We start from the raw sequence: 26608 nt of genomic DNA on the forward strand, positions 1-26608 counted from the left end.
CAGGTCAGATCTCACGGTTTGTGAGTTCCAGTCCCACCTCAGGTGAACTCGTGTCCCACATCCAGTGAGCATGAGCCACTTCTTTCTTTCCCTCTCTCTCTCTCTGTCTCTTGCTCTCCTTTTTCCTCTCTCTCTCTCAAAAAAAAAAAAAAATAATAAAACAGGATTTCTGCCAATATCCTCCTGTTGGGTACCTTGGATATCAGCATGACCGGATGCGCCCTTTCCTGCCACCACGCTAGTGCCCTTTCACGTAGTTCCTCTTGCCTGGAAAGTCCTTTCCCTCACTACCACTTTTTCTTCCTCATAGGTCAGCCTCACCTGTCACTCCTTTCTCTCAGCATTCTGTGGGACTCACCTGGCCAGAGAGAACATTGTTGCCTTTCTATATATTTTGTTCTTGTCATTGTATGCTCTGGACCTTAGAAGGGTATTGGAAACTATTACTTGAATATATTTTGAGTTAATAAAGGAAGTAATATTTTCAAACCAGTGTCTGCCTTGTTTTATATTATTTCTATACCTGTCTGATACAGTGTTAGACTCCTAATTCTATAAATGAAGATATTTAGCAATAAAATAGAGTTCAGTAAAATTTCTTGAACACGTAAATGAGGTATGTTCACAGTACTTGGGCAGTCCGGCAGAGCTTGGCACTGCAGGGTAGAACACACAATTTATGACACGGGGAAGCGGGGGAGAGAATATCCCAGTCTCTGCGTTCTCTTTGATCTGAATTAGTAAGATGCTCAGGCTGGTAGAATACTTGAGTCCCTGCCCTGTCTGAGCTGTGGGTTTGATGTTTTTTAGGACCATGCTCAGCTGTCAGGTAAGCTGTCAGGTAAGCACCCATGACTACAGGAGAGTATTTGGCAGTATTTGCTATGATGGGCGCTCGTCTTAGCACCACTTTATGTTTTGACTTTCTGTTCCACCTTCGGTAAGGCTCTTGCGTTCAACTCCGAAGCTTTTGTTTTCTCCCCTGTTAAGTAACTGTCCTTGAAGGGAGCGAGTAGTCTTCAACTAGGTGGCGGAGGTTGGGACTGAGTGCCCTGTGTGTTCATGTCCGTGACCGAAGGGTTTGTGGTGTTTTACATTTGGTTGTGAAAAGCACTGACCTTAACCATCAGGAGTGTGATGGGAGCTTCTGGTACGAACATTTCACCAGGGAGGATTTACCAGCAGCAATGACGGTCTTTTTTTTTCAGTCAACTTTATTAGCATATAATTTACATGAAGTCAAAATTTATCATTTGAGGTGTATAATTCAGTGAGTTGTGACCAATGTACACATACATGGTGTCATTCGGATCACAATCATGACATAATATTCATCAGCATCAAAAGTTTCCTTTGCACCCTTTTGTAGGCAGCATGGCCCTCCCCTGACCCCCAGTCCCTCCCAGTCATTGAGCTGCTTTCCATCACTGTAGCTTTGCCTTTTTCTTAAAAAAATTTTTTTAATGTTTATTCATTTTTGAGAGACACAGACAGAGCCTGAGTGGGGGTGGGGGGGTGGGCAGAGAGGGAGACACAGAATCTGAAGCAGGCTCCAAGCTGTCAGCACAGAGCCCGATGTGGGGCTCGAACCCACTAATAGTGAGATCATGACCGACCCAAAGTCGGACGCTTAACTGACTGAGCCACCCAGGCGCCCCCAGCTTTGCCTGTTTTAAATGGAGTTGTGGAACGCCTGGGTGGCTCAGTGGGTTAATCGTCCAACTCTTGATTTCAGCTCAGGTCCTGATCTCATGGTTCCTGAGATCGAACTCCAAATTGGGTTCTGCATTGCCGCAGAGCCTGCTTGGGATTTTCCCTTTTTTTCTGTCTCTCTCTCTCTGTCTCTCTTTCCCCTCCACTGGCCCTCCCCACCTCCTGCATTTTTTCTTTCTCTCTCAAAAGTGAACAGATGAACTAAAAAAAAACCACGGAGTCATACTAGGAGTAGTCATATGTCTGATATTTCACTTAGCATTTTTCAATGCTTTTGATTTCATATTTTTGTATTTATCATTTTCTTATTACTGAGTAGTTATTCCATTGTTAAGCTGCAGTTTATCTTTTCTGCCATCATCTTGTAGATGGTGAAACTGGCACATTATTTGTCTAAAGATTTACTTGACACTGATATCCAAATTAAAGTGCACATGAACATGCTTTTTCCTGTTAAAAAGGTCATTAAAGTAAAATAGGAAATTAGACCAAAGGACTTGTATGTAATGTTTATAGTGGTTACATGTGCATCGAGTGGTGTTTCTTAAAGTGTGCCCCTTGAACTCCGTGCATCAGTTTCTTGGGGTTCTTATCAAACATGCAGATTCCTGGGCCTCATGTCCGTCTTGGGAGTCCCACTCTGTGGTTGGAGATGTCTGAATGTGGTAGGTGGGCATTAGCAATAGAGATGACTCATCCCAGTAGGTGTCTGCTCATATGTTTCCTGCTTAGACTTCTCTCCAGTGACAGCCTGTGCCACCTGCTCTTCCCTCCGTGGGGTGGTCTGGTGAGGTGGCAGACTTTTAGTCCCACTAGAAAGTTGGGTCTAGAAGTGTTTCACTGCTTTCAATTGCGATCTAGGAGGGCAGGCTTCATTTCTGGCTCTCCACTCACTAAGCTTTGTGACCTTGAACACCTTACTTACTCTCTGTGCCTAATTATCCTCATCTGTGAAAATGGGGTGACTAGTACTTACCTTATAGAGTTGCTTGAGGATTAAGTGAGTTAATTATGAGTGAAGTGCTCCAGAATAGTACTGTTACTTAACAGTTTGCTTTTAAAACTATTTTTTTTATTTTTTAAGTTTATTTATTTTGAATGAGAGAGAGAGGGAAACACAGAATCCCAAGCAGGGAGCTGACAGCGTGGGGCCTGATGTGGGGCTTGAACCCATGAACTGCAAGATCATGACCTGAGCTGAAACCAAGAGTTGGACACTTAACTGACTGAGCCACCCAGGTGCCCCTTAAAAATATTTTAAGGTAATGCATTTATTGCCAACCTCGAGATACTCAAGTGTTTATTTTGTTTTACTCACGTATGTACCAGTTTACTAAGAATCACCATTTTTTGGTTGTAATTTAGACCTTCCTTCCTAATTATTTTCTGTCTTTCTGAGATATATTCTTTAGCAGTTTCTTTACGATGGGGACTGTGAATGGTATGCTCCGTTTTTGTTGACTTGAAGATATCTTTGCTTCATATATATATATATATTATTTTTTTCTTTAGCAAATCATGCATCTGAGAATACAGTTGTTGGCTTTCTAACACTGTAATGATCTCACACTCCTGTTGTTTGACTTGCAGGTTTTCTTTTGAGATGCCTGGTGACCACGTAATTGTCATTCTGTGTAGGAAATCTGACCATTTCCCACCTCCCCCCCCNAGATTTCTTTTTATTTGCCATACTTCGTGCTTTCTGAGTCTGAGAAGTTACATTTTTTAATCAATTCTGGACAATTCTCAGCTATTATTTCTTCTAATAGTGCCTCTCCTCCATTTTCTACTTATTTTTAAAAAACCCGAAACATTAGATAAGTTAGACCTTCTCAGTCTCTACTTGAGGTCTTAACCTTTCTTTCATATTTTTAGTGTTTTTGTCTTTCTGTGATACATCCTAGGTGATTTCTTCAGATCTGTCTTCCAGTTTGTTCATGGTCTAATCAGTTCAACAAATTTTAAGTCTTTTTTTTTTTCCTGCTCCTGCTTTAATTTTCTTCCTTTATTTCTATCAACATTATGGACATACTTATTTCATATTCTGTATTCCACAATACTAGCTAGTATCTGAAATCTATTTTTGTTGATTATTTCTTTGTTTTGGTCATAGGGTGTTGTTTCCTGGTATATTTGATGATTTGAAAAAAAATCATTAAATTACATTTCCATAGTCATAGTCACTTCGAATCCCAAGGAGGCCCAACTGAAGGTGCATTTCTCCCAAGAGGATTTGTTTTTACTTTTTCCAGGAGCCCTGGGATGGCAGTGACCCGGAAGCAGTCTCTAGATTTCTTGGCTTGGGAGGTTTCCTTGACTGGGTAGTTATTATAATAAATTCTCATGCTAACCGTGTATACGGGGGAAGCTTGAGATCACAGATTCTTGGGGAGGATCTCCGCTTCCACTCTAACCTGTATAGGTTCGTGGTACGGCATCCCACATTCATCTCACAGGCCTACTGTCAGTGCCTGGTTTCGCCTTCTCTGGTCTCATCTCCTCCTTGAGCCTGTCCGTGGATACCAGGTCACTTTGTTGGAATCCTAACCTACTCTCCTTTTATTCTGGAGCCTCTCCCATTGGGATTGGATTTGGTGCTTGCAGAATCTCTTGTTTTTCCTAAAAAATGGTTTTTGATGGCTTCTTCAGGTATTTACCAATCTCTGCGAATGAGCATGCCTAAAGAATAATACTGACGTGCTTTAACATCTTTGGAGAACTGTATACACAGTTCCTGCAGTAGGTTGATACTAGTGCTAACTGAAACAACTGCCTTCAGAAATGAAGCTGTTTATCTGAAAACATATTTAAGAATATGGATGAATAAAATTATAAAGTTTCAGAGGTAGAATGTATTGGAGAGGACCAATAGATCTTCAGGTGATTTAATTTCTGTGCCAGCGGTTCTGAATTTCTTCCCCTCTGGAGGAACAGTTTAATATGGGAACAGTTTTGATACGTAAAGGCCATTGTGTGGAACCCCAGTTCTCAAGGTCTTCAACGACTCAGCTTAACTTTGTACTTATCAAAAAAGACCTAGTTAGAGCAAGTGATACGTTAGTGGAGAAGATTTATTATACAATTTGCTTACTCTTTAAATTTTAAAAATTCATGTTAGGCATCTCTCTCTTCCAAGATGATTACAATAGCAGTAGTCATTTTTCTTACCACCTTGTGGAAATATGTAATAATTAACAGCAGAGATCATTGTTGAAACTTTCTTAAATCTTTTAACCTTGACTAAAAGTACGTGGGTTTAGAAACAGGAGGGTTAAGAGGTGGGACTGATGCTGGCCTGTCATTAGGACAGTCACAAGTGAACAGAGAGGCCAGAGGTCAGCTCGCAGTGTTAGGTGAGATGGGTCCCACACTAGGAGGGTGGAGAGGAGAGGACTCCCTTGTACAGACTGCCTGCCACCACACGCACAGTTAACATACCAGGTGACTTAATGTATCGTCCGTTTTAATTATCATGACACTCTGACTTTCCTTAGGGACCCAGAGAACTTTGTCACTGGCTTGCCTTGCCTGGATATTTAAGTGCTAGAACTGGTATTCAAATCTAACTCACAGCCTTTCTACTGGAAAGCTGCATGGCTTTGGACTTTGACCTTTATCCTAACTCTCTAGTTCTAAAGTAGAGTAAGGTGCAACTTGCCTGTGCCCTAGACATTTACTTTGTTGTTTAGTAAGTTCTCCCTAGGTGCTGGAGGGAGGGGGGTATCATGGATACAAATCGCTTTCCTAGCATCTGCTTTCCCTTTCCTTATTTTCCTTTCCTGTCTTTTTAAGTTAATTTAGGGGCACCTGGGGTGGCTTTGTCAGTTGAGTGTCTGACTCTTGATCTGCACTTAGGGTTGTGGCTTCAAGCCCTGAGTTGGGCTCTGTGCTGGGCGTGGAGCCTACTTAAAAGAAAAGATGAAGAAAAGAAGGAAAAAAAAATATTTCAGTAGGCATGCACATGGTACCAAATGGAAAAAGTAGGGAAAGAGTATGGGGAATTTTGGAAAAGTTAACTCCTCTTCTTCCTGATCACCACCATTGAGTTCCTTTCTCTGGAGAAAGCCGGTAACTGTCAGTTTCTTATGGCTGTATCCAGAGTGAGATACTAAGGTGAGGCACCTGCTTCCTGTCTCTGTAAAACATCATACATGCCACACACAGATGCTCTGCACCTTTGTGTTTATCACTGGCATATCCTCCCAGTTAGTAAATAGAGAAGTGCCTCATTATTTTTGTGTAACAACTTTATTGGGAGAGAATTCACATTCTCTAGAATTCATCCGTTTAAAATATACAACTCGGGACAGCCCTAGGTCCAGGGGCGGGGAGTTGCAGGGCATCCGGGGAAGGTTCCCCTCAGTGCTCCCCCACGGAGGAGGGACTGCAGCCCCAGATGCTCTGACTTCCTGCTGTGGTGCCAGCCCTGTGGCTGTGTGGCACTGTGCGCGGAGGTGACCCAGCCAGAGGGTGGACGGGAAGCTGCCTGGCTGGCCTCCACTTGGGGCCAGAGCTACTCTGCCAGGATTTGAAACTTTAAATAAGAACGAAGAGTATTATTTACAAGGAAATGAGTGGGAATAAGTCATCTCTAACCTCTTCCAGCCTGTTTATCATAAGAGAGACCCTATTAAACATACATATTTGGAGACTGCAGAATCCTGCCTCCAGCACCAGCGGTTTCTCCGTTTTGTGATCAGTGTAATTCACAAGAACCTTAGTAATAAACGAAATGATCCAGGGGTGTGGAAAATACGACTTTCACCTGGGTCTGGTATTGGCCACGAGTCCCACTGTTTCCTTTCAGTTTGAAAAATAAAAGGTCATCTGCACCTTGCTTGGAAAGGCTCCACGAGAGCAGGTTGAGGTGGCTGCACACATCTTAAAGACGGGTGGTGACGGCAGTGGTAGTGGCGGCAGTGGCCTGGGTTGCTATCAAGCATGTATACATTCCAGGAAAATATAATTGTATATTAACATATTTGCATATGCTAGTATAGCCTCCTACTACTTAGCACATTTAAGACTTTAAATCCTTGTTTCTTAATGAACAATACACAAAATATGTAAAATTTAAGCCAGTAAAAGTCATTTAGCAAGCAAAAAATAAATAACATGTACAATTCAAAGGGTTTTCAGTATACTTAAGAGTTGTACAGCCATCACCAACCACCTAATTTTAGAACATTTTCATCACCCTAAAAAGAAATTCTTATGCTTGAATAGTCACCCCCATTTCCCCCCATCCCCATAAGCAGCTACTGATCTGCCCCTCTGTAAATGGAATCGTTCAGTCTGTAGTGACTGTGGCTTCTTTGACTTACTGTACTCCACATGGTAGCATCTACCAGTACTTCATTCCTTTTTAGTTTCATTGTTGTTACTGGACATTTGGGTTGTTTCTCCTTTTCGCTGTTACGAGTAAGGATGCTGTGAACATTTATGTACAAGTTTTTGTTTCGATGCATGTTTTAGTTTCTCTTTTGTTATATACCTGATAGTGGAATTGCTGCGTGGTATGGTAACTCAGTTCAACCTTTTGAGAAATTGCCTCCTGTTTTTCAAATGTTTTTCAAAATGGCTGCACCATTTTCCTTTCTCATAAGCAGGGTATGTGGGTTCTAATTTTTGCACATCCTTGTCCTAACTTGGTATTACCTGTCCTATTGATTATTACTGATTTTTGATATTATCCTAATGTGAACTGGCGCTATTATGGTTTTGATTTTCATTTTTCTGATGGCTGATGATGAACATCTTTTCTAGATTTTCATAGTTTTAGGTCCTAATGTTTAGGTCTTTGATCTATTATGAGTTATTTTTTTGTGTATGATATGAGTTAGGAATCTACCTTTCCTTTCCATGTGGATATTCAGTTGTCCCATCACCATTTGTTTAAAAATCCATTGACTGTAATATGAGGGTTTATTTCTGGAACTTCAGTTCCTGTTGATCTGTATGTGTTAGCACCACACTGTGTTGATTACTGTACCTTTGTAGTGAGTTTTGAAATCAAGAAATGGCTATTCTAGGCCCTTTACATTTCCATATGAATTTTAGGAATGGCTTGTCAATTTCTGCCACTAAGCCAGCTGTGTTTCAATAGGAATTGAATTGCATTTGGAGATCATTTGGGGGCGTATTGTTATCTTAACAATATCAAGTCTACTGTTCATGAGCATGGGATGTGTTTGTTTATTTAGGCCTTCTTTAAATTCTTTCAGTAATGTTTTTTAGTTTTCATAGTAGAAGTTTAGACATTATTTTGTTAAATTTATTCCTAAGTACTTTATTCTATTTGATGCTGTTGTGAATGGAATTTTCTTAATCTCATTTGCTTCATGCTTTTTGGCAGAGTTGTGTTGTATACACGTGCCGTAATCTATCAGATGTTATTAAAAAGTCCTCTCTCGTTGCACATTTAGGTTCCAATATATTGCTGTCTGCAGACATTGTTAACTGTGACTATCCATAAGATGAATTCCTGTAAGGAGGTGTGCTGAGCCAAAGAGTATTCAGATATTGGAATCATCTGTCAAATTTAAAACGAATATACCCTTCCTGTTTATAATTTCACAACTTATTTCTCAAACTTCCTGAAGTGGGCAGTATTAGAAAAATGTTCCAAACTCTCAGAGTTGATCTTATTTACTTATTAAAAATAATGATGTCGTGCTCGCTTCGGCAGCATATAAACTAAAAATAATGATGTGCTGTAAGAAGTTCGTGCTGCTAGAGTGTTGCTGATAGCAGTGTTGTCTAATAGAGCTTTCTGTGGTGATGGAAACGTTCTGGGTCTGTACCGCCTGATACCATAGCCACCAGCTTTATGTTGCTGTCGAGCACTTGAAATGAAGTTAGAGTAACTAAAGAACTGAAATTTAAGTTTTACTCAGTTTTAATTAATTTGACTAGTGGTTGTTGAATTGTATAATTTTACAGTTGCTTTTAGATTTAAAACTTGGGGAAGTTTACAGAAGCCTTGTCCAAAGTGGTGCATGTTGCATTATTTCCTGAGTAGCATGAGGCAATCATGAGTGGTTATAGTAAGTTTCATCAATAGACAGGTCTCAGTAAACAGTTCTTTATTTGTACCAGTTCACCCTGCACCTATTTGATTTCATATTGCCTACAAACAGAGCTTCTAGATAGAAGCACATAGAGGTCCTAGGTTTGCTAGTTCTTTTTTTCACTATGTGTCTCATTCTAATGTACAAGGTAGGCTTACATGAGGTTTTTATTTATGCATGTGTATTCTTTAAAATCTGTATTAAACTGTGAATTTATATTGCTGATTATAGTATGGGTCATTGCTGTGGATTATGAGCTGGGAAGTCAAGAATCTGTTGGTACCTTCATAACTTTGTACTTTGACTGTGAACTAGGCTCTACCCTTGGCCCTTTGGTTCATCGTTTATTCTTGACGCTCTCAAGTCCTTGGAAGGGCTTTAGCTCCCACCTGTTTGCTCAGACCTCTACTTCTGTTTACAGCCCAAATCTTCATTTCCTACTATAGATTCTATATAGCAAGGAATCCACTCTACTCCTACACTGCTGGGCATTCCATATGCCTCTCAAACTGAGATGAACTTGAAAAAAAAGTAAGTTTTCTTTGAAAACCCTTCCTCCTCCTCCTGTCACTGTTCTCAGCTCTCTCACTACCAGAAATCTAGGAAGCAAAGACCCACCTCCAGCAATGGAATGACCAGATTCTGAGCTATGTTTTTTATCATCTCCTCTCTGGACTCCTTACTAGTTTACTTGCTTCTGGCTTTTATCCTTTCTACCCATTCTACATACCAGTTCCATATGTTCTTTGCAGAGAGCAAATCTCTTGACTTAAAATTACATTTCAGCGTCTCCTACTTGCTTTAAGGATAGAGCCCATGCATGCCTGGGTGGCTCAGTCACTTAAGCATCTGACTTCGGCTCAGGTCATGATCTCTCATGATCTCACAAACCGTGAGGTCAAGCCCCTCCGTGTCAGGCTCAGTGATATAAGCTCCAGCTTATATCCTGGAGACTGCTTCAGATTCTGTGTCTCCCTCTCTTTCTGCCTTTCTCCTGCTTGGGCTCTGTTTCTCTCAAAAATAAATAAAAACGTTAAAATAATAATAATAATAATAATAATAATAATAATAATAAAAGGATAGAGCTTAAACTCCGTAGAACTGTGGGTCATTCCTCTGTGAGATGGCTGCTGCAGAAACTCTTGCTTGTCTCCAGCCACACCGCTCCAGAGCCTGTTTTAGGCCTTTGTGCTTCTGGTCACCCTGTTTCATTGGCCTTGGGCCTCCACCTTACCTCCGACCCCTACCCTCCACACATCATCCTGGTGCAGTGTCTTAAGATTCCAGGATGTAGATGTTTCTGGCTCAGCCCTCTGCCATCTCCCCTTCCATTAAAAGTACCTGGGAGCAGTTGATTGTGTTCGTGTGTTCATGTTGATGTGCATTTCTCCCTCTGCTAGAATGCGTGTCCCTCAGGGCTGGGTTCCCAGGCGACTTCCTGGAATGTGACACACACTATTCTGACTGTTTGTGGAATCAGTGGATGTCGTTTTACGTGCCTTTGAACTCTGGTTTAAACTTTTCTGTCAGTCTTTCTTCCACTTCAGTTGTACTATTTCTCCCAGGTCTCACAAATATTCTTTAAGATTTTAACAGTACCAGTGGCATATGAATTATGTAGCCCTGTCATATATCTATATCATTAGATGATGAGTCGACTTCTTTGTGTTCTAAAATGTTGATTAGTTGGGAAGCAGATTTGTTTACTTACATTTTCACCAACTTTTATTTGGCTGTGTTCCATATTCTAGAAAACAGTGTAGTCTTAGAAAATAAGAAGGTCTAAACTTTCTGGTTTGGAATTATGATCATTTCCATTAGAATTCAGGGCATACTGGGGCACCTGGGTTGTTCAGTTGGTTAAGCATCTGACTCTTGATTTTGGGTCAGGTCATGATCCCAGGGTGATGGGATTGAGCCCTGGGTCGGGCTCTGCACTGAGTTTGGAGGCGGCTTAAGATTCTCTCTCCCCGTCTCTCTCTGACCCTCCCCCACTTACACACACATGAGTGTGCTCTCTTTCTCTCTTTCTCTCAAAATAAATAAATAAGGATTTAAAAAATGGGTGGGGAGCATACTTTTTTTTTTTAACCTGTCTTTTTCCATAAAAGAATTGGCTCCCATTCTTGAATACCCAGCCTCTTAATTCCTCTGGACATTTTAATTATTTAAAAAAGCCCAGACCTCACTGTTGAGGCCAAAATCTGATAAATTAATATGAACTACTCTGTTACTTACTGAGAACTTACTTGGCAGCTGTATTCATTTTCTATTGCTGTGTAACAAATTACCACACACTTAGCAGCTTAAAACAATATGCATTTATTAGCTCATAGTCTGGTAGGTCAAAAATTAGGGTTGCACAGCATGGTTGGATTCTCACTGGACTGAAATCAAGCTCTTGGCCAAGACTGAAGTTCTCTGTTGGGACTCAGAGCACTCTTCCAAGATCACTGGTCATTGGCAGAGCTCATTTCCTTGCATTGAAGTCCTTGCTAGTCCTTCTAGCTTTTGGCTAGGGACTGTGCTCACTCCTAGAGGTCACTCGAAATTCCTTCCTGTGTGGCCCTCATGGGCAGTTCACAACATGGATGTTTGCTTTCTTCTCAGCCAGCTGGAGCACGTCTCTTTGATTTCTGTGACCAGCCAGAGAAAACCCTCTACTTGTAAAAGGCTCATGTAATTAGGTCACGCCCACCCAGCATCACTGCCCAGTTTCCATGTAACATAATATAATGATGAGAGTGGTGTCTTATTCACAGGATCTACCCACATTCAGAGGAGTAGGGGATTTTACAAGGAGGAGGGTCACTGAGACTCATTTTCAGAAACTGGCCTACCACAGCTGACATGTAACATTTAGGTTCAAGTTACATAAAGTTTAGAAGTGTTGTCATTATAGAGGAATACATAAAATTGGTATGGGATTTTCTCCCTAGCTGTGGAGCTGTACCAAGTGTTACAGCAAGCCTTTTTGGATAAGCTATTTTGAGAGAAATTATGTATTGATTGATTGTGTCCTCAAGCAGAAATGGCAGATGGCATATTTCTCTGGCTAACAATTTACCATCAAGAATGGGAGAGTAAGAAGGAGGGAGGGAGGAAGAGAGTGAGTTGTAGATCCTGGTGGTGGACATGGGAAAGAAAAAAAAATTTGCCTTTATGTGAATGTTCCAAAGAGAAATTCATTTGGAACTTCTTTTTCTTCATATTTGTGTTAAAAACGAATTGAATGAACTAATTTCTTAAATTGTGTCAGTTGCCATTTAGGTTGGTAATTAAGGAAAGGACTTCTTTTTCTGCCAAATGTGACGTTTACTTGTCCTTTTCTCTGCTCAAAAGAAATAGCTGCTGGAAGGAAGTGGGAACTCCCATCTGGTTGCCATGGCAATTTCGAGTCGATGATGCATGCATTTTGCTAGGGTTCAGTTTTCCTCTCCTTTGTGGTAGAACAAATGTACTTGAGAAATACAGTGCAGTAGATAAGCATGATAAAATCATCTTAGTATTGTAATACTTGAAGAAAATATTTTGTGTTTTTTCTTAAACTGCCTTTATTTTTGGAGTAGTGGGAATATTTAGTTGTATTCAACGTAGGTCAAAAGAAATGTAATTCTTTGGGAAAAAAACATAAATGACTAGTTGGAATTTTGTTTCTAAATTTTTTACCCTAGTTACTGAGGGTGGTACATTGTTGATGTTATATGAGAACATGTTCTTTAAATTAGTGCCTTGTGTAAACTTTGGACATATAGGTAGACTCTCAGTCTAGTTTTTACCGAACTACATTATTACCTTTCACTGTAAATGTGACTGGGCAGTTGCGAAGGAGACCATGTGTATAGGTTTCCTAATCTAAACATAGTTATTTCCAATTTTTCTTGGAGAGTAGACATTAAAAGATAGTATATAGGGGCACCTGGGTGGCTCAGACAGGTAAGCGTCCAGCTGTTGATTTTGGCTCAGGTCATGATCTCACAGTTTGTGGGGCATACTTTCTCTCTCTCTTAAAAAAAAAATAAATGATATTATACAGTTGTATAAGCTTTTTTTTTTTTTTACACAGCTTTTTGCAGTTGCTCTCTACCTGTTAACAGTCAATCCCCATTTCTCTCCTTTCTTTCCCCTACCCCCAGCCCTCAGTAACTACTAGTTTATTCTGTTCTGTATACATTTGCATAATGTGGATGTTTTTATATAAAATGGAATCCTATAACATGTGGCTTCTTCTGCCTAGCATTTTTTATTTAGCATGATGTTTTCAAGGATCACCCATGTTGTAGCATGTGACAGTACCTCATTCCCTTTTATTGCTGAATAATCTTACCATTATTATTTAACCACATTTTATTTACTCATTTATCACTCAGTGCACATTTTTTTGTTTATTACGAATAATGTTGCTATGGATATTTTTCACAAGATTTAGTGGGGACATATGTTTTCATTTATTTTTGGTATAAACCAGAACTGGAATTGCTGGGTTATATGATAACTCTGAACTCGACATTGTTAGGAACTGCCAGTCTGCAAAGCAGCTGGGCCATAGAACACTACTGTTACAATTCAGGGTTCTCTTTTCTTCATTTGACAATACTTGTGTGGTTTTGATTTCCATTTCCCAAAGGACTAATGATGCTGAACATTTTTTCATATATTTATTGGTCAGTTATAGGTTGTCGTTAGAGAAATGTCTATTTTAATCTTTTTCCTGTTAAAATAATTTTTTTTGGTCAAGTTACATAAGAGGTTTTTTTTTTACATTCTAGGTAGAAGAGCCTTATCTTGTATGGTTTCCAGATACTTTATTCTATCCTGTGGGCTGTCTTCACTTTTCTGGTGATACCCTTTGAAACACAAAAGTTCTTAATTTTGATCAAGTCCACTTGCGTATGTTTTTAGTGTCAAATCTAAGGAATGTTGCTGAGCCTAAAGTCATGAAGATTTACTTGCATTTTTTCCCTGCAAGTGTTGGAGTTTTAGCTCCTTTATTTAAATCGTTGATCCATTTTGAATGAATATTTATGTATGTGTGAGGTAGGGTTACAACTTCATTTTTTTGCAAGCAGATAACCATTTGTCCCAGTACCATTTATTGGAAAGACCATTCTTTTTTTTTTTTTTTTCTTAAATATTTTTTTAATTATTTATTTCTAGGAGAGAGAGAGAGAGAGAGACAGCGTGAGCAGGGGCGGGTCAGAGAGAGAGGGAGTCACAGACTCTGAAACAGGCTCCAGGCTCTGGGCTGGCAGTCAGCACAGAGCCCGACGCGGGGCTCGAACCCACGAACTGCGAGATCATGACCTAAGCGAAAGTCGGACGCTTAACCAACTAAGCCACCCAGGCGCCCCTGGAAAGACCATTCTTATACCATTTAATTGTGTTGGCGCCCTTGTTGAAAATATCTATGGGTCCCCTACATGGCTTCCTAAAAAATTATTTTTTTTTTTTAATTTAAATCCAAGTTAGTTAACATAACGATTTCAGGAGTATAGTGATTCATACTTACATATAACACCCAGCGCTCATCCTGACAAGTGCCCTCCTTAATGCCTGTCACCCGTTTAGCCCATCTCACCCACCACCCTGCCAGCAACCCTCAGTTTGTTCTCTGTATTTAAGAGTCTTATGGCTTGTCTCCCTCTCTGTTTTTGAATTTTCTTTTAATGTTTATTTGTTTGAGAGAGAGAGAGAGAGAGAGAGGTGGGGAGGGACAGAGAGATGGAGGCACAGAATCCGAAGCAGGCTCCACTCAGAGCCTGATGCAGGGCTTGAACTCATGAACCGTGAGATCATGACCCAAGCCAAAGTTGGATGCTTAACCGACTGAGCCACCCAGGCACACTCTCTTTTAAAAACTTTTTAAAAAATCCCTCTCTGTTTTAACGTTATTTTTGCTTCCCTTTCCTTATGTTCATCTGTTTTGTTTCTTAAATTCCACATAGGAGTGAAATCATATGATATTTCTCTTTCTCTAACTGGCTTATTTTGCTTAGCACAATACACTAGTTCCATCCATGTTGCAAATGGCAAGAATTCATTCTTTGTGATCACCGAATAATAAATATTCCATTGTAATTATAAACCACAGCTTCATTATCCATTTATCAGTTGATGGATGTTTTGCTCTCTCCATACTTTGGCTATTGTCGATAATGCTGCTTTAAACAGCTGGGGTGCATGTGCCCCTTCGAATCAGAAGTTTCGTGTCCTTTGGATAAATACCTAGTTAGTGCAATTGCTGGGTCTTGGGTAATTCTGTTTGTAAATTTTTGAACAACATACTGTTGTCCAGCATGGCTGCACCAGTTTGCATTCCCACCAGCAATGCAAAAACGGTTCCTCTTTCTCCACATCCTTACCAACATCTGTTGTTGCCTGAGTTGTTAATTTTAGCCATTCTCATAGGTATGAGGTGGTATCTCATTGTGGTTTTGATTTGTATTTCCCTGATGAAGAGTGATGAGCATTTTTTCATGTGTCTGTTACCCATCTGGATGTCTTTTGGAAAAGTGTCTATTCATGTCATTTGCCCATTTCTTCACTGGATTATTTGTTTTTTGGGTGTTGAGTTTGGTAAGTTCTTTGTAGATTTTGGATAGTAGTCCTTTATCTTATATATCGTTTGCAAATATTTTCTCCCATTTTGTTGGTTGCCTGTTAGTTTTGCTGATTATTTTCTTAGTTGTGCAGAAGCTTTTTATCTTGATGAAGACCCAGTAGTTCATTTTTGCTTTTGTTTCCCTTGCCTCCAGAGACCTGTCAGGTAAGAAGGTGACGTAGCTGAGGTCAAAGAGATTGTTGCCTGTGCTCTCTTCTAGGATTTTGATGGCTTTCTGTCGTACATTTAGGTCTTTCATAAATTTCGAGTTAATTTTTGTGTATCGTGTAAGAAAGTGGTCCAGGTTCATTCTTCTACGTGTTGCTGCCAGTTTTCCCAACACTATTTGCTGAAGAGAACATTTTTTTCCATTGGGTGTTCTTTCTTGTTTTGGCAAAGATTAGTTGGCCATACATTTGTGGGTCCGTTTCTGGGTTCTCTATTCTGTTCCATTGATCTATGTATCTGTTTCTGTGCCACTACCATACTGTCTTGATGATTACAGCTTTGTAATACAGCTTGAAGTCCGGATTGTGATGCCTCCAGCTTTGGATTTCTTTTTTAACATAACTTTGGCTATTCAGGGTCTTTTCTGGTTCCATACAAATTTTAGAATTTGATAAGGATTGTTATTTTGATAGGGATTGCATTGACTATGTTGATTACTTTGGGTAGTATCAACATTTTAACAATATTTGTTCTTCTGATCCATGAGCATGGAATGTTTTTCTATTTTCTTTGTGTCTTCTTCAATTCCTTTCATAAGCTTTCTATAGTTTTCAGCATATATATTTTTCACCACTTTGGTTAGATTTATTTCTAGGTATTTTATGGCTTTTGTGCAATTGAAAATGGGATTCTTTCTGGTGCTTCATTATTAGTATATAAAAATGCATGTTATTGCTGTACATTGATTGTATATCCTGCAACTTTGTTGAATTCATGTATCAGTTCTAGCAGGTTTTTGGTTTTGTTTGTTTGTTTGTTTTTGTTTTGTTTTTTGGTGGAATCTTTTGGGTTTTCCACATATGTTATCATGTTGTCTGTGAAGAATGAAAGTTTTACTTTTTCCTTGCTGATTTGGATGCCTTTTTAAAAAAAATGTTTTATTTATTTCTAGGAGAGAGAGAGAGACAGTGTGAGCAGGGGAGGGTCAGAGACTGAAACAGGCTCCAGGCTCTGAGCTGGCAGTCAGCACAGAGCCCGACGCAGGGCTCGAACCCACGAACCGCGAGATCATGACCTAAGCGAAAGTCAGACACTTAACCGACTAAGCCACCCAGGCGCCCCTGGATGCCTTTTATTTCTTTTTGTTGTCTGATTGCTGAGACTACAACTTCCAATGCTATGTCGAACAGCAGTGGTGAGATGGATATCCCTGTCATTTTCCTGACCCTAGGGGAAAGCTCAGTTTTCCCCCACTGAGGATGATATTAGCGGTGGGTCATACTTGCGGTATGTTCTTTTACCCTGCTTTCTTGTGAATTTTTTTCAACAAAGGATGCTGGTATTTTGTCAAATGCTTTTGCTGCATCTATTGAGAGGATCATATGGTTCTTATCCTTTCTTTTATTGAGGTGATGTATCACATTGATTTAACCAGCTCAGCATCCCAGGAATAAATCTCATTTTATTGGTATCTTGTTGAGGATTTTTGCATTCCTGTTCATCAGGGAAATTGGTCTGTAGTTCTTTTTAGTAGGGTCTTTGTCTGGTTCTTTAATCAAGGTAATGCTGACCTTGTAAAGTGAGTTTGGAAGTTTTCCTTCCATTTCTATTTTTTTTTGGAACAGTTTGAGAAAAATAGGTATTAACTCTTCTTTAAATGTTTGGTAGAACTCCCTTGGAAAGCCATTCGGCCCTGGATTCTCATTTGTTGGAAGATTTTTGATTACTGATTCAATTTCTTTGCTGGTTATAGCTCTGTTCAAATTTTCTACTTCTTCCTGTTTTCGTTTTGGTAGTTTATACGTTTCCAGGAATTTGTCCTTTTTTTTTTCAGGTTGCCCAATTTGTTGACATATAATTGCCCATAATATTCTCTTATTATTCATATTTCTGCAGTGTTGGTTGTGATCTCTCCTCTCTCTCTTTCATTCGTCCTTTCCTTTTTCTTTTTGATCATTCTGGCTAGGGGGTTATCAGTTTTAATTCTTTCAAAGAACCAGCTCCTGGTCTCATTGATCTGTTCTGCTGTGTTTTTTTTAATTTTTATATCATTGATTTCTGCTTTGTTCTTTATTATTTCCCTTCTTTTGCTGGTTTGGGGCTTTATTTGCTGTTCTTATTCTTGAGCCCTTTGAGGTGTAAGGTTAGGTTGGGTATTTGAGACCTTTCTTCCTTCTTTATGAAGGCCTGGCTTGCTGAACACTTCCCGCTTCTGACCACCTTTGCTGCATCCCAGAGGTTTTGGACTGTCATGTTTTTATTTTCATTGGCTTCCATGTACTTTTTAATTTCCTGTTTAATTTCTTGGTTAACGCATCATTATTTACTACGATGTTCTTTAACATCCAAGTATATATGGTCTTTCTAAATTTTTTCTTGTGGTTGATTTCAGGTTTTACAGCGTTGTGGTCTCAAAATATGCAAGGTATGATCTTGTACTTGTTGAGGGCTGATTTGTGACCCATTATGCGATCTATTCTGGAGAATGTTCCATGTACACTCAAGAAGAATGTGTATACCTCTTTAGGATAAAATGTTCTGAATATATCTGTTAAGTTCATCCAGTCCTGTGTGTCATTCACCCATTGTTTCCTTGTTGATTTTCTGCTAAGATGATCTGTCCATTGCTATAAGTGGGGGTGTTGAAGTCCTCTACTATTATGGTATTATAATAAATGAGTTTCTTTATATTTGTGATTAATTGATTTATGTATTTGGGTGTTCCACACTGGGTGCATAAATAGTCAAAATTCTTAGATCTTCTTGGTGGATAGATCCCTTAATTATGATATAGTTTCCTTCTTCATCTCTTGTTACAGTCTTTATTTTAAAATCTAGTTTGTCTGATATAAGTATGGCTATCCCAGCTTTCTTTTGATGACCATTGGCATGATAAATGGTTCTCTATCCCCATACCTTCAATTTGTAGGTGTCTTTAGGTCTAAAATGAGTCTCTTGTAGGGGCACCTGGGTGGCTCAGTCGGTTAAGCGTCCGACTTCAGGTCATGATCTGATGGTTCGTGGGTTCAAGCCCCACACTGGGCTTTGTGCTGACAGCTAGCTCAGAGCCTGGAACCTGTCTTCGGATTCTGTGTCTCCCTCTCTCTCTGACCCTCCCCTGCTCATGCTGTCTCTCCCTCTCTCAAAAATAAATAAAACGTTAAAAAAATAAAATGAGTCTCTTGTAAGCAGCAGATAGATGGGTCTTGTGTTCCTATCTATTATGATACCCTATGTCTTTTGATTGGAGCATTTCATTTATTTACATTTGAAGGGACTACTGAAATAAAGGAATTTAGTGTCATTTTGTTGCCTGTAGAGTTGGTGTTTCGGGTGATGTTCTCTGATCCTTTCTAGCCTCTGTTCCTTTTGTTGTTTTGTTCTTTCTCCAGAGCCCCCCTTTAAAATTTCTTGCAGGACTGGTTTAGCGATCATCTGAACTCCTTTAGATTTTGTTTGTCTAGGAAAACTTTTTATCTTGCCTTCTATTTTGAATCATAGCCTTGCTGGATAAAGAATCCTTGGCTGCATATTTTTCCAATTCAGTACATTGAATATATCCTGCCACTCCTTTCTGGCCTGTTAAATGTCTGTGTATAGGTCTGCTGTGAACTTGATCTGTCTTCCCTTATAGGTTAAGAACTTTTTTTTTTCCTTTTGCTGTTTTCCTAATTCTTTCCTGGCAGTATATTTTTGCAAATGATATGCCTTGGTGATGGTTGATTTTTTTTTTTTTAATCTAATGACAGTTCTCTGTGCTCCTTATTTTTTGAGGTCTCTGTCCTTCCCCAGATTAGGAAAGTTTTCAGCTGCAATTTGTTCACATAAACCTTCTGCCCCTTTTTCTCTCTCTCTCCATCTTCTGAGACTCCTGTGATTTGGAGTCACTTGAGTTCTCTAAGTCCTGTATCATGATCTTTTGCCTTTGTTTCCTTCTTTTTTTTCCTGCTTCATTATTCTCCATAATTTTATTTTCTATATCACTGATTCACTGCTTCATCCATCCTTGCTGGGGTAACATCTATTTGAGATTTTATCTTAGCTGTAGCATTTTATATTTAAGTCTTACTAGATTTTCTCTCTCTTTCTTTCTTAAAAATTTTTTTTAAATGTTTATGTATTTTTGAGAGGGAACACGAGTGGGAGAGGGGCAGAGAGAGAGACACATACAAACAGAATCCAAAGCAGGCTCAGAGTTGTCAGCACAGAGCCCGATGCTGGGCTCAAACTCAGGACCACAAGATCATGACCTGAGCCAAAGTTGGATGCTTAACTGACTGAGCCACTGAGGCGCCCCAGATTTTATTTCTTTTGTCTCTGTAGAAACTGACTTTCTTACGTCTTCTTTGCTTTTTTCAACCCCCAACTAGTATTCTTATTATCATGGTCTAATTCTAGTTCAGACATTTTACTTCTATCCATGTAGATTAAGTCCCTGGCTTTCATTTCTTCCTGTTCTTTCTTTTTGGGTGATTTCCTTCATTTTGTCATTTTGGAGGAAGAAAAAAATTAATAAAATAAAAAAACTAAAATTAAAAACAAAACAGAAAATGAAACAAAGGAAGCCAGATCCTAGGTGAGTTTTGTTCTACTTGTTGAAAGAAGCTTTATAGAATATAGGAAAAAAGGAATGGAAAGGGGAGAAAAAGAGCTTTGAAAATTAAAAAAATATATATATATAACAATAGAATTAAAATAAATTGAATAAAAATTTAAAAAATTAAAAATGAAATGGAAAAAAAACAAGTTTTTCTTTCTGTATCCGAGAAAGAGAAAGAAAAGAAAAAAGATAACATTTTAAGCAAAAATGGAAGCAGAATGAAACCCGAATGAAGTTACATCCAGTTTCGCCTAGAACTGAAACTATGAAGGACTCTAGTCAGGTGGAGTGATTTATGCTGGTCTTCTGGTGCCTTCGCTTGGAGGGTGCAGCTGGGTGGGGCTTGATGTAACTACTCCATTCTCCACTAGGTGGCGCGGTTTAGCTTACTGGGGTGCGCGGTTTAGCTTACTGGGGTGTTACCTTGTGCCTGTGTGCTGCGTGTGCACAGGGGAGGTGGAAATGACTTCACCCAGCTCCCTAGTCTCTAGCATAGGAACTTGGAGCTCTCACTGACCCGCGATCAAGCCTTTCCTTTGTTAGGCCTCTGCCCACTCCGTCTCTACCCTCTCTGTGTTCACACTGTCTGCCTGCCAGGTGTAAAACTCCCTCCAGAGTTTTATCTCAAGATGGTGTTGTGTTTCAAAATGCCATGCTTCAGAGACCCTCGTGGCTTGGATCTATGCTGACTCTCTGGGGGAGGGTCTCATTGAGCAATGGCCAGGTGCCACCCTATGCCGGAAAACGTTCATGCAATCACAGCAGCAGTGGTTCAGAGATTATGGCAAATCACAACACCCAGCCAGCACATTGTCATACCACTCTGGCATCTAAGCCCCAGTACCAGCATATGTGCTGCTCTCCAGGGTCCACTGGAACCTTTGCCCCAGGGGAGGCCATTTGGCCTCTATCAAATGCCCTCCAAGCAGGGGGAACCACTTCTCCTCGTGTGGCACCAGAACCCCTCAGACCCCACTGCCTGCTCCTGGAGATTCACCTTACTTCCTCACCACAGCACCTTCAGACACTGGAAGTTCACACTCTGTGCTCCACTGTTCATCAAATCCTGATGGTATTGAAACCGCCTCCTTTCTACCTGTCAGTGGTTTGGGGCAGTGGGTTTCTTGTTCAGTCCCCTGTGAGTGTTTTCACCCTCTCTCTATCCAGCTACTTTAGAGGGAGAGCTTTTCTTGCACAATCCCGATGCACTGCTCTCTCCCGCTTGGTATTTCTCTTTGTTCTCTTGCTGCGAAATAGCTCACCACCCTCCCTGGCTTTTCTCTCTCCCAGTTCACCTCTCTGCATTGGGTACGTGTGGAGTTCTGTGACTCAGGTTATCAGTTGCCTCAGATGAGTTTCCTAGGTGTTCAAAATGGTTTGGTGCTGATCTAGCTTCATTTCAGGGACGAGACAAGCCCAGGGTCTCCTTCCTTCTCAGCCATCTTAACTCCTCACCTGTGCTTCTAGTAATTCTGTAAAATAACTTCTTGATGGTTTTCATTAGGATTGATGAAAGGGTACTTTTATAATCTGTTGATACATTTTTTGAGTATGTACTTGATGATATAAACTGCCTGCCATCTCTGGATCTTTTAAATAGTTGAAATTTAAGCAGGTTTAATTATAGTAATACTATAGAAGCCCCAAAAATCCACTTTGAAGAAGCCAGCCTTAAAGATGGTGTGGCCTCCGTCTCTTGTGCCTGCATCTGACCTAAGGCATGTTTACTTGTGTTTCTCCTAGGTGGTAGGCAGCAACTACAATGGATGGCATGAAAACGAGTCATGATCGGCACTGTAACATTGTTCTGAACCTTACTGGGATGGGTCAAGTGATATGATAGTTGGTGATAATTGATGGGAGGCACGTTACTAGGAAATACTAACCTTAGAAAAACTAATCATTATTGGTATGACCTGGAATCTCTGATTTTTGAGGCCAAGCTGCTCTTCTGGTTTCGACCTGAGGAGCCTAGGGTGATGCTGTCCAGTAGAATTAGAATGTGAGCCGCCTCATTTGTAATTAATTCACTGTGTCTTAGTAGCCACAGTAGAAAAAGTAAAAAGATTCAGGCGAGTTTAATTTTAATAATAGATTTCATTCTATCCCAAACGTTATTATTTTACCATATAATAAATATAACTTTATTAATAAAGTATTTTCCATCTTTTGTGTGAAATCTTGGAAATGTAGTACGTATTTTACGCTTACAGCGTGTCTTGATTTGTACTCGTCCCATTTCCAGTGCTCCGTACCTGCATGCGGCCAGTGGCTGCCGATTAGACAGCATAGCCCTAGGTGTCTGGATGTGCTGGTTGAAATATTACATCAACATTACTCAACTTCCTTTCTACTTCAAGGTACCCTGACTCATTTCTTTAACTTGAGGAGAAATAAGTGGCTTTGGGGGAGCTTTCTGCCTGCCTGTTCAATGTGGCCCTCACTGGAGGGAGAGAGAGGCCCTCACTGCCTGCTCATTGAGACCAGAGGGTCTGACAGTTTTGTTAAGCAGTGTGGGCAGCTCACCAAATGGGAGAATAATTAAGAGAAGCACATTATGCTGAGCCTCTCAAATGAGAGAAAATGGGCCCATGAAAATGAGAATTTGTTTTCCCCTTATCACAGATACAATCTACTCCACAGAAATAAAGCTAAATACTGAAAACCCTGTTAGAGCAGTGGTTCTCAAATGGGTATGATTTTGTCCCCAGGGAACTTGTCAATTTCTGGATGTAGTTTTGATGGTCACAGCTGGGGTGGGGCGTGGATATCTCAGGGCCAGGGACACTTCTACCACTCTAAGGTGTACAGAACGTCTCCCTCTGCGGTGAGTTAATTACCTGACCCAAATATCAGTAGCAGAGCACTGGGAGAAAATCTTCCCGGTCTTGTCTTTTCATTACTCATTACATAGTTTCTATAGGGAATATAACATGTTTTCTTTTAAATTCGGAGAATTTCCTCATTATTTCATATAAAATTTCTAAGGAAAAAAAGAGCCAACTTTCAAAGCATTTCTGATTGAGCAGATTTGTTAGCTCAGTAGTTCCGGCTCACAGCCCAGACGAATGAATGAGTGGGTCTTGTGAGACCATTCATCTTGCTCACCTTCCCTTCCCTCTGATGCAGCCCTCTCCTGCCTCCCCTTCTTCAGACCTCTCTTTTGTCCAGGACCATTCTACTTTCAGTAAGAGCATGTATGTTAAAAAGGAAGGAGCATTTGCAAGGCTGCCAGAAAGATTAGTACACTTCCATAAGGTCTGTTAGATGTATTTTTGGATGTATGCTGGCAGTGATGTGGGTGTTCGGTTGTGATTATTCCCTTCCAGTGCTCCATCATGAGCAATGGTTAACTCAGAATGTGATCACCACCCTGTTCTTAATGTTTGTCACCCAGGGAGCTGTAACTTCATAAATAAATTGTAGCAAATAGAAATCAATACAAGTCATTTTCAGCTCCTAAACGCTCCTTAGTTGTTCCGCCAGAGGACCTCAACTTGCCAGTGCTTGCCTTTCAGGTTACCTGTGCGCTATGACCCCCACCCTTTCCTCGTGACAGCCGGGTTTCTGCTGCCTTCCACCCCACCCCCCTTTGTTGCTTGTGGCACTTTGAGTTTTGATGGCAAACCACATAAATGACCTTTAGCCAACTTAGGCTAAAGGCAACGCAGTTAAATGCTATTTGGGGGCTCTCAGATTGAGAAGGATTTAGAGGTCCGGTTTAGGAAGGGGCGGTGTCAAGGTGGCTCTCCTGGCCTTGCCTCTACTAGCAACTGCGGATGACCTTGCTGCCCGTGACAGCCTGCCTGAAGGTTCCAGGGCTGTAGAGTGAGCTTTTGCCCCTGTGTCCTGGGCTGTACAACAGTGAGGAGAGTGGATCGGGAACCAGCCTTCCAGTGTGTAGGGAGTAGCAGTCCCAAAAAGTGCTTTTTGAAGGGAAGCATGAATACTGACTGGGCAGACCCAACAAAGAGCAGTTGTCTGCACATCAGTGCTTATGGGGTTCCCCTTGCTCCCCAGACTAGCGACCCCCTGCTTACCGGAGTGGAGCTCTCTCTGGGGAGCAACTCTGTCAGCCTGATGGCCTCTCCTGCTCCCTGCGCTCTCTGTGCTGCCTCGGGAAGAGAAGTGGCGGTCCTGTTGCTAGGGCAGATTGCAGGTTCAAGGTTCCCCAGAAGGTCATGGCTAAAAATAGCAGTTAGGTTTTACAGTAAGTTCAAGCTCAAGTTTGTAGAATTATATTATGAGTGCTTTACTTTTAAACAAATATATCCAATACGTCCTCGAGTTTCTCTACATAACTGAAAGGAGTCTCGCATCTGTAATCCCTCAAGCTTAGAAAAAATTTTTTTGTATTACAGGTTTTCTTGCCGTTTGTAAAAGAGCATACTAACCATCATTCAGCCTTTTTGTGGCAATGAGAAATGACCATTTTGCAAACCTTGGAAACCTTTCATTAATGTAGGGACTGCTTTTGTATTTGACTGGCAGTGGGTGTTTTCATTGTTTAATTTCCAGTTTGGGGTAGTGTCCTTGATAAACGAGGGAGATAGCTAACTGAGTTCCTTAATGAAAGTAACAGAACATCAGTTAATGGCATGTATTAGTCAGCTTTTATGAGTTATCCTGGAAACCTAACCACATTCTTACTATTTCTGTGGGAAAAGGAATTCTGATTTTAAAATAATGGAAAATAAGTCCTTTTAGAAGCTCAGAGCCGCTTTCATCTGTCTTTTTATAATCTCTGTGGGATGTGTTCTAACTTAATAAGGCTATATATCATGGGCGGGGGGAATACTCTTTCTGTTTCACTTATATTTCATAATATTGTCAGGACTTAAGAAATATTGAAGCTCTGAGTGAAAATGTGCCTGTAAAGTGTAATTTTTTCCTCCAGACCCGTGTTGAAACATTACTTGAATTTAGCTAAAATGGACGACATGACAGTAACCAGCATTTCTTGGTACCCTGTGACGAGTTTAATTTTTGTCTCGTATGAAGAGACTCTTGTGTGTGTCCACAATACAAGATTGACCTCTGAGTGAATAGGAATTCTCCTTCTTCTGTTTCAGGCCGGAGCCTCAGCAGAAAGCTCCCTTAGTTCCTCCACCACCGCCGCCGCCTCCGCCGCCGCCTCTGCCGGACCCCACGCCCCCCGAGCCAGAGGAGGAGATCCTAGGGTCTGACGATGAGGAACAGGAGGACCCCGCCGACTACTGCAAAGGTGATGCGCATGCTTCCGCCGGGAGCGCTACTGACGCAGGCTGTGTGGTCTTTGTTGAATAACATCTTGGTGTCAGCATCTTTTTCTTTTTAGTGTTTTTTAAAAATGTATTTTGAAAGAGAGAGAGAATGTGAGTGGGGAAGGGACAGAGAGAGAGGAGGAGAGAGAGAATTCCAAGCAGACTCCCATGCTGTCATTGTGGAGCCCATCTTGGGATTTGGTCACACGAACTGTGAGATCATGACCTCAGCCAAAGCCACGAGTTGGGTGTGTAACCAACTGAACCACCCAGGCACCCCTCAGTTATAATTTCTAGATCATTAAGTATAGAATGATACCAGAAAATGTTAAGAGAGAGTAGAAGAAAAGCTGTAAGAGATAGAAAACATATACATATGTACATACATACTTTCAAGAGGATTTTAATCTGCTAATAGAATTAAAGATACTATAAAGTAGGACAGTTAAAGATAAAAAAACATCAGCAGCTATCTAAGAAGAGCACAGAGACTAGAAGGTACCAGGCTCCTGAGGGGAGCCAATGCTAACGGTTGTGCAAGGCAATTGAGTTGATGTTTTTGGGCTGCTAAGAGTAACAAGGATCCAGTCCTTTCTCTGTATACCATTGAATTACATTGTATTCATTGTCTGTGGAAAGAAGGCCTGCTTTGTTTACAGAGACAGACTTTTTCTTGGCATTGTAGTCCGTGAAGAAAACATTCTGTGGGCTCTGCTGTTGTGTGACATAGTGGCTTATGTTTCTAGCTGTGATTTCACAGAAGACAGAGACATGATGCAGGTGAAGTGTTGTCTTGATGCTTTGTAAAGATCAAGAGCATATAGTTAAACTCCTAAAAGGCAAGCATGTTGCATGATGAATATTGAGAACAGTGGGATCCAGACCGTATACTATGTGTAGACGGGACTCTGAGAATGTAGGAGAAAGGGAGGTCGCTGGATCCGTTTGACCATTTCTTTGTTTCTTAACTTGCTCATTTGGACTTTCATTTCCTCTCTCTCCTTATTTAAAAAAAAAATTTTTTTTTATTTAGACTTTCATTCTCTTTAGTAGATTATCAGTCTGGAATTCTGAGCTTCTGAACAATTGATGAGACACTGACTTGCTACTGATTAAGTTCAATGTAGTCAGATTCCTTTTTTTTTTTTAAGTTTTAGAAAGAATTTTATTTTCATTATTCATTTTGGTGGGGGGGGGGGGGGGAAAAAAACCA

The 26608-nt window shown here is 40.5% G+C and overlaps 1 protein-coding gene across 6 annotated transcripts in view; it reads left to right on the forward strand.

Annotated features, from left to right (window-relative positions):
- The window catches only part of SRPK2 (SRSF protein kinase 2), a 252628-nt gene that overhangs the window by 151505 nt on the left and 74515 nt on the right, over window positions 1-26608 (forward strand). For all 6 annotated transcript variants that reach the window (XR_013330892.1, XR_013330891.1, XM_077746915.1 and 3 more), the window contains exon 2: window positions 25225-25376. Coding sequence is in view for 4 of the 6 variants with exons in the window: in XM_077746915.1 (XP_077603041.1) it covers window positions 25225-25376 (152 nt within the window). In the remaining 2 variants the exon portion in view is untranslated. The remainder of the gene's footprint in view (window positions 1-25224; window positions 25377-26608) is intronic.

The sequence above is a fragment of the Crocuta crocuta genome, unplaced genomic scaffold, assembly GCF_008692635.1.
Source record: "Crocuta crocuta isolate KB4526 unplaced genomic scaffold, BGI_CrCroc_1.0 scaffold396, whole genome shotgun sequence".
NCBI classification, from domain to species: domain Eukaryota; kingdom Metazoa; phylum Chordata; class Mammalia; order Carnivora; family Hyaenidae; genus Crocuta; species Crocuta crocuta.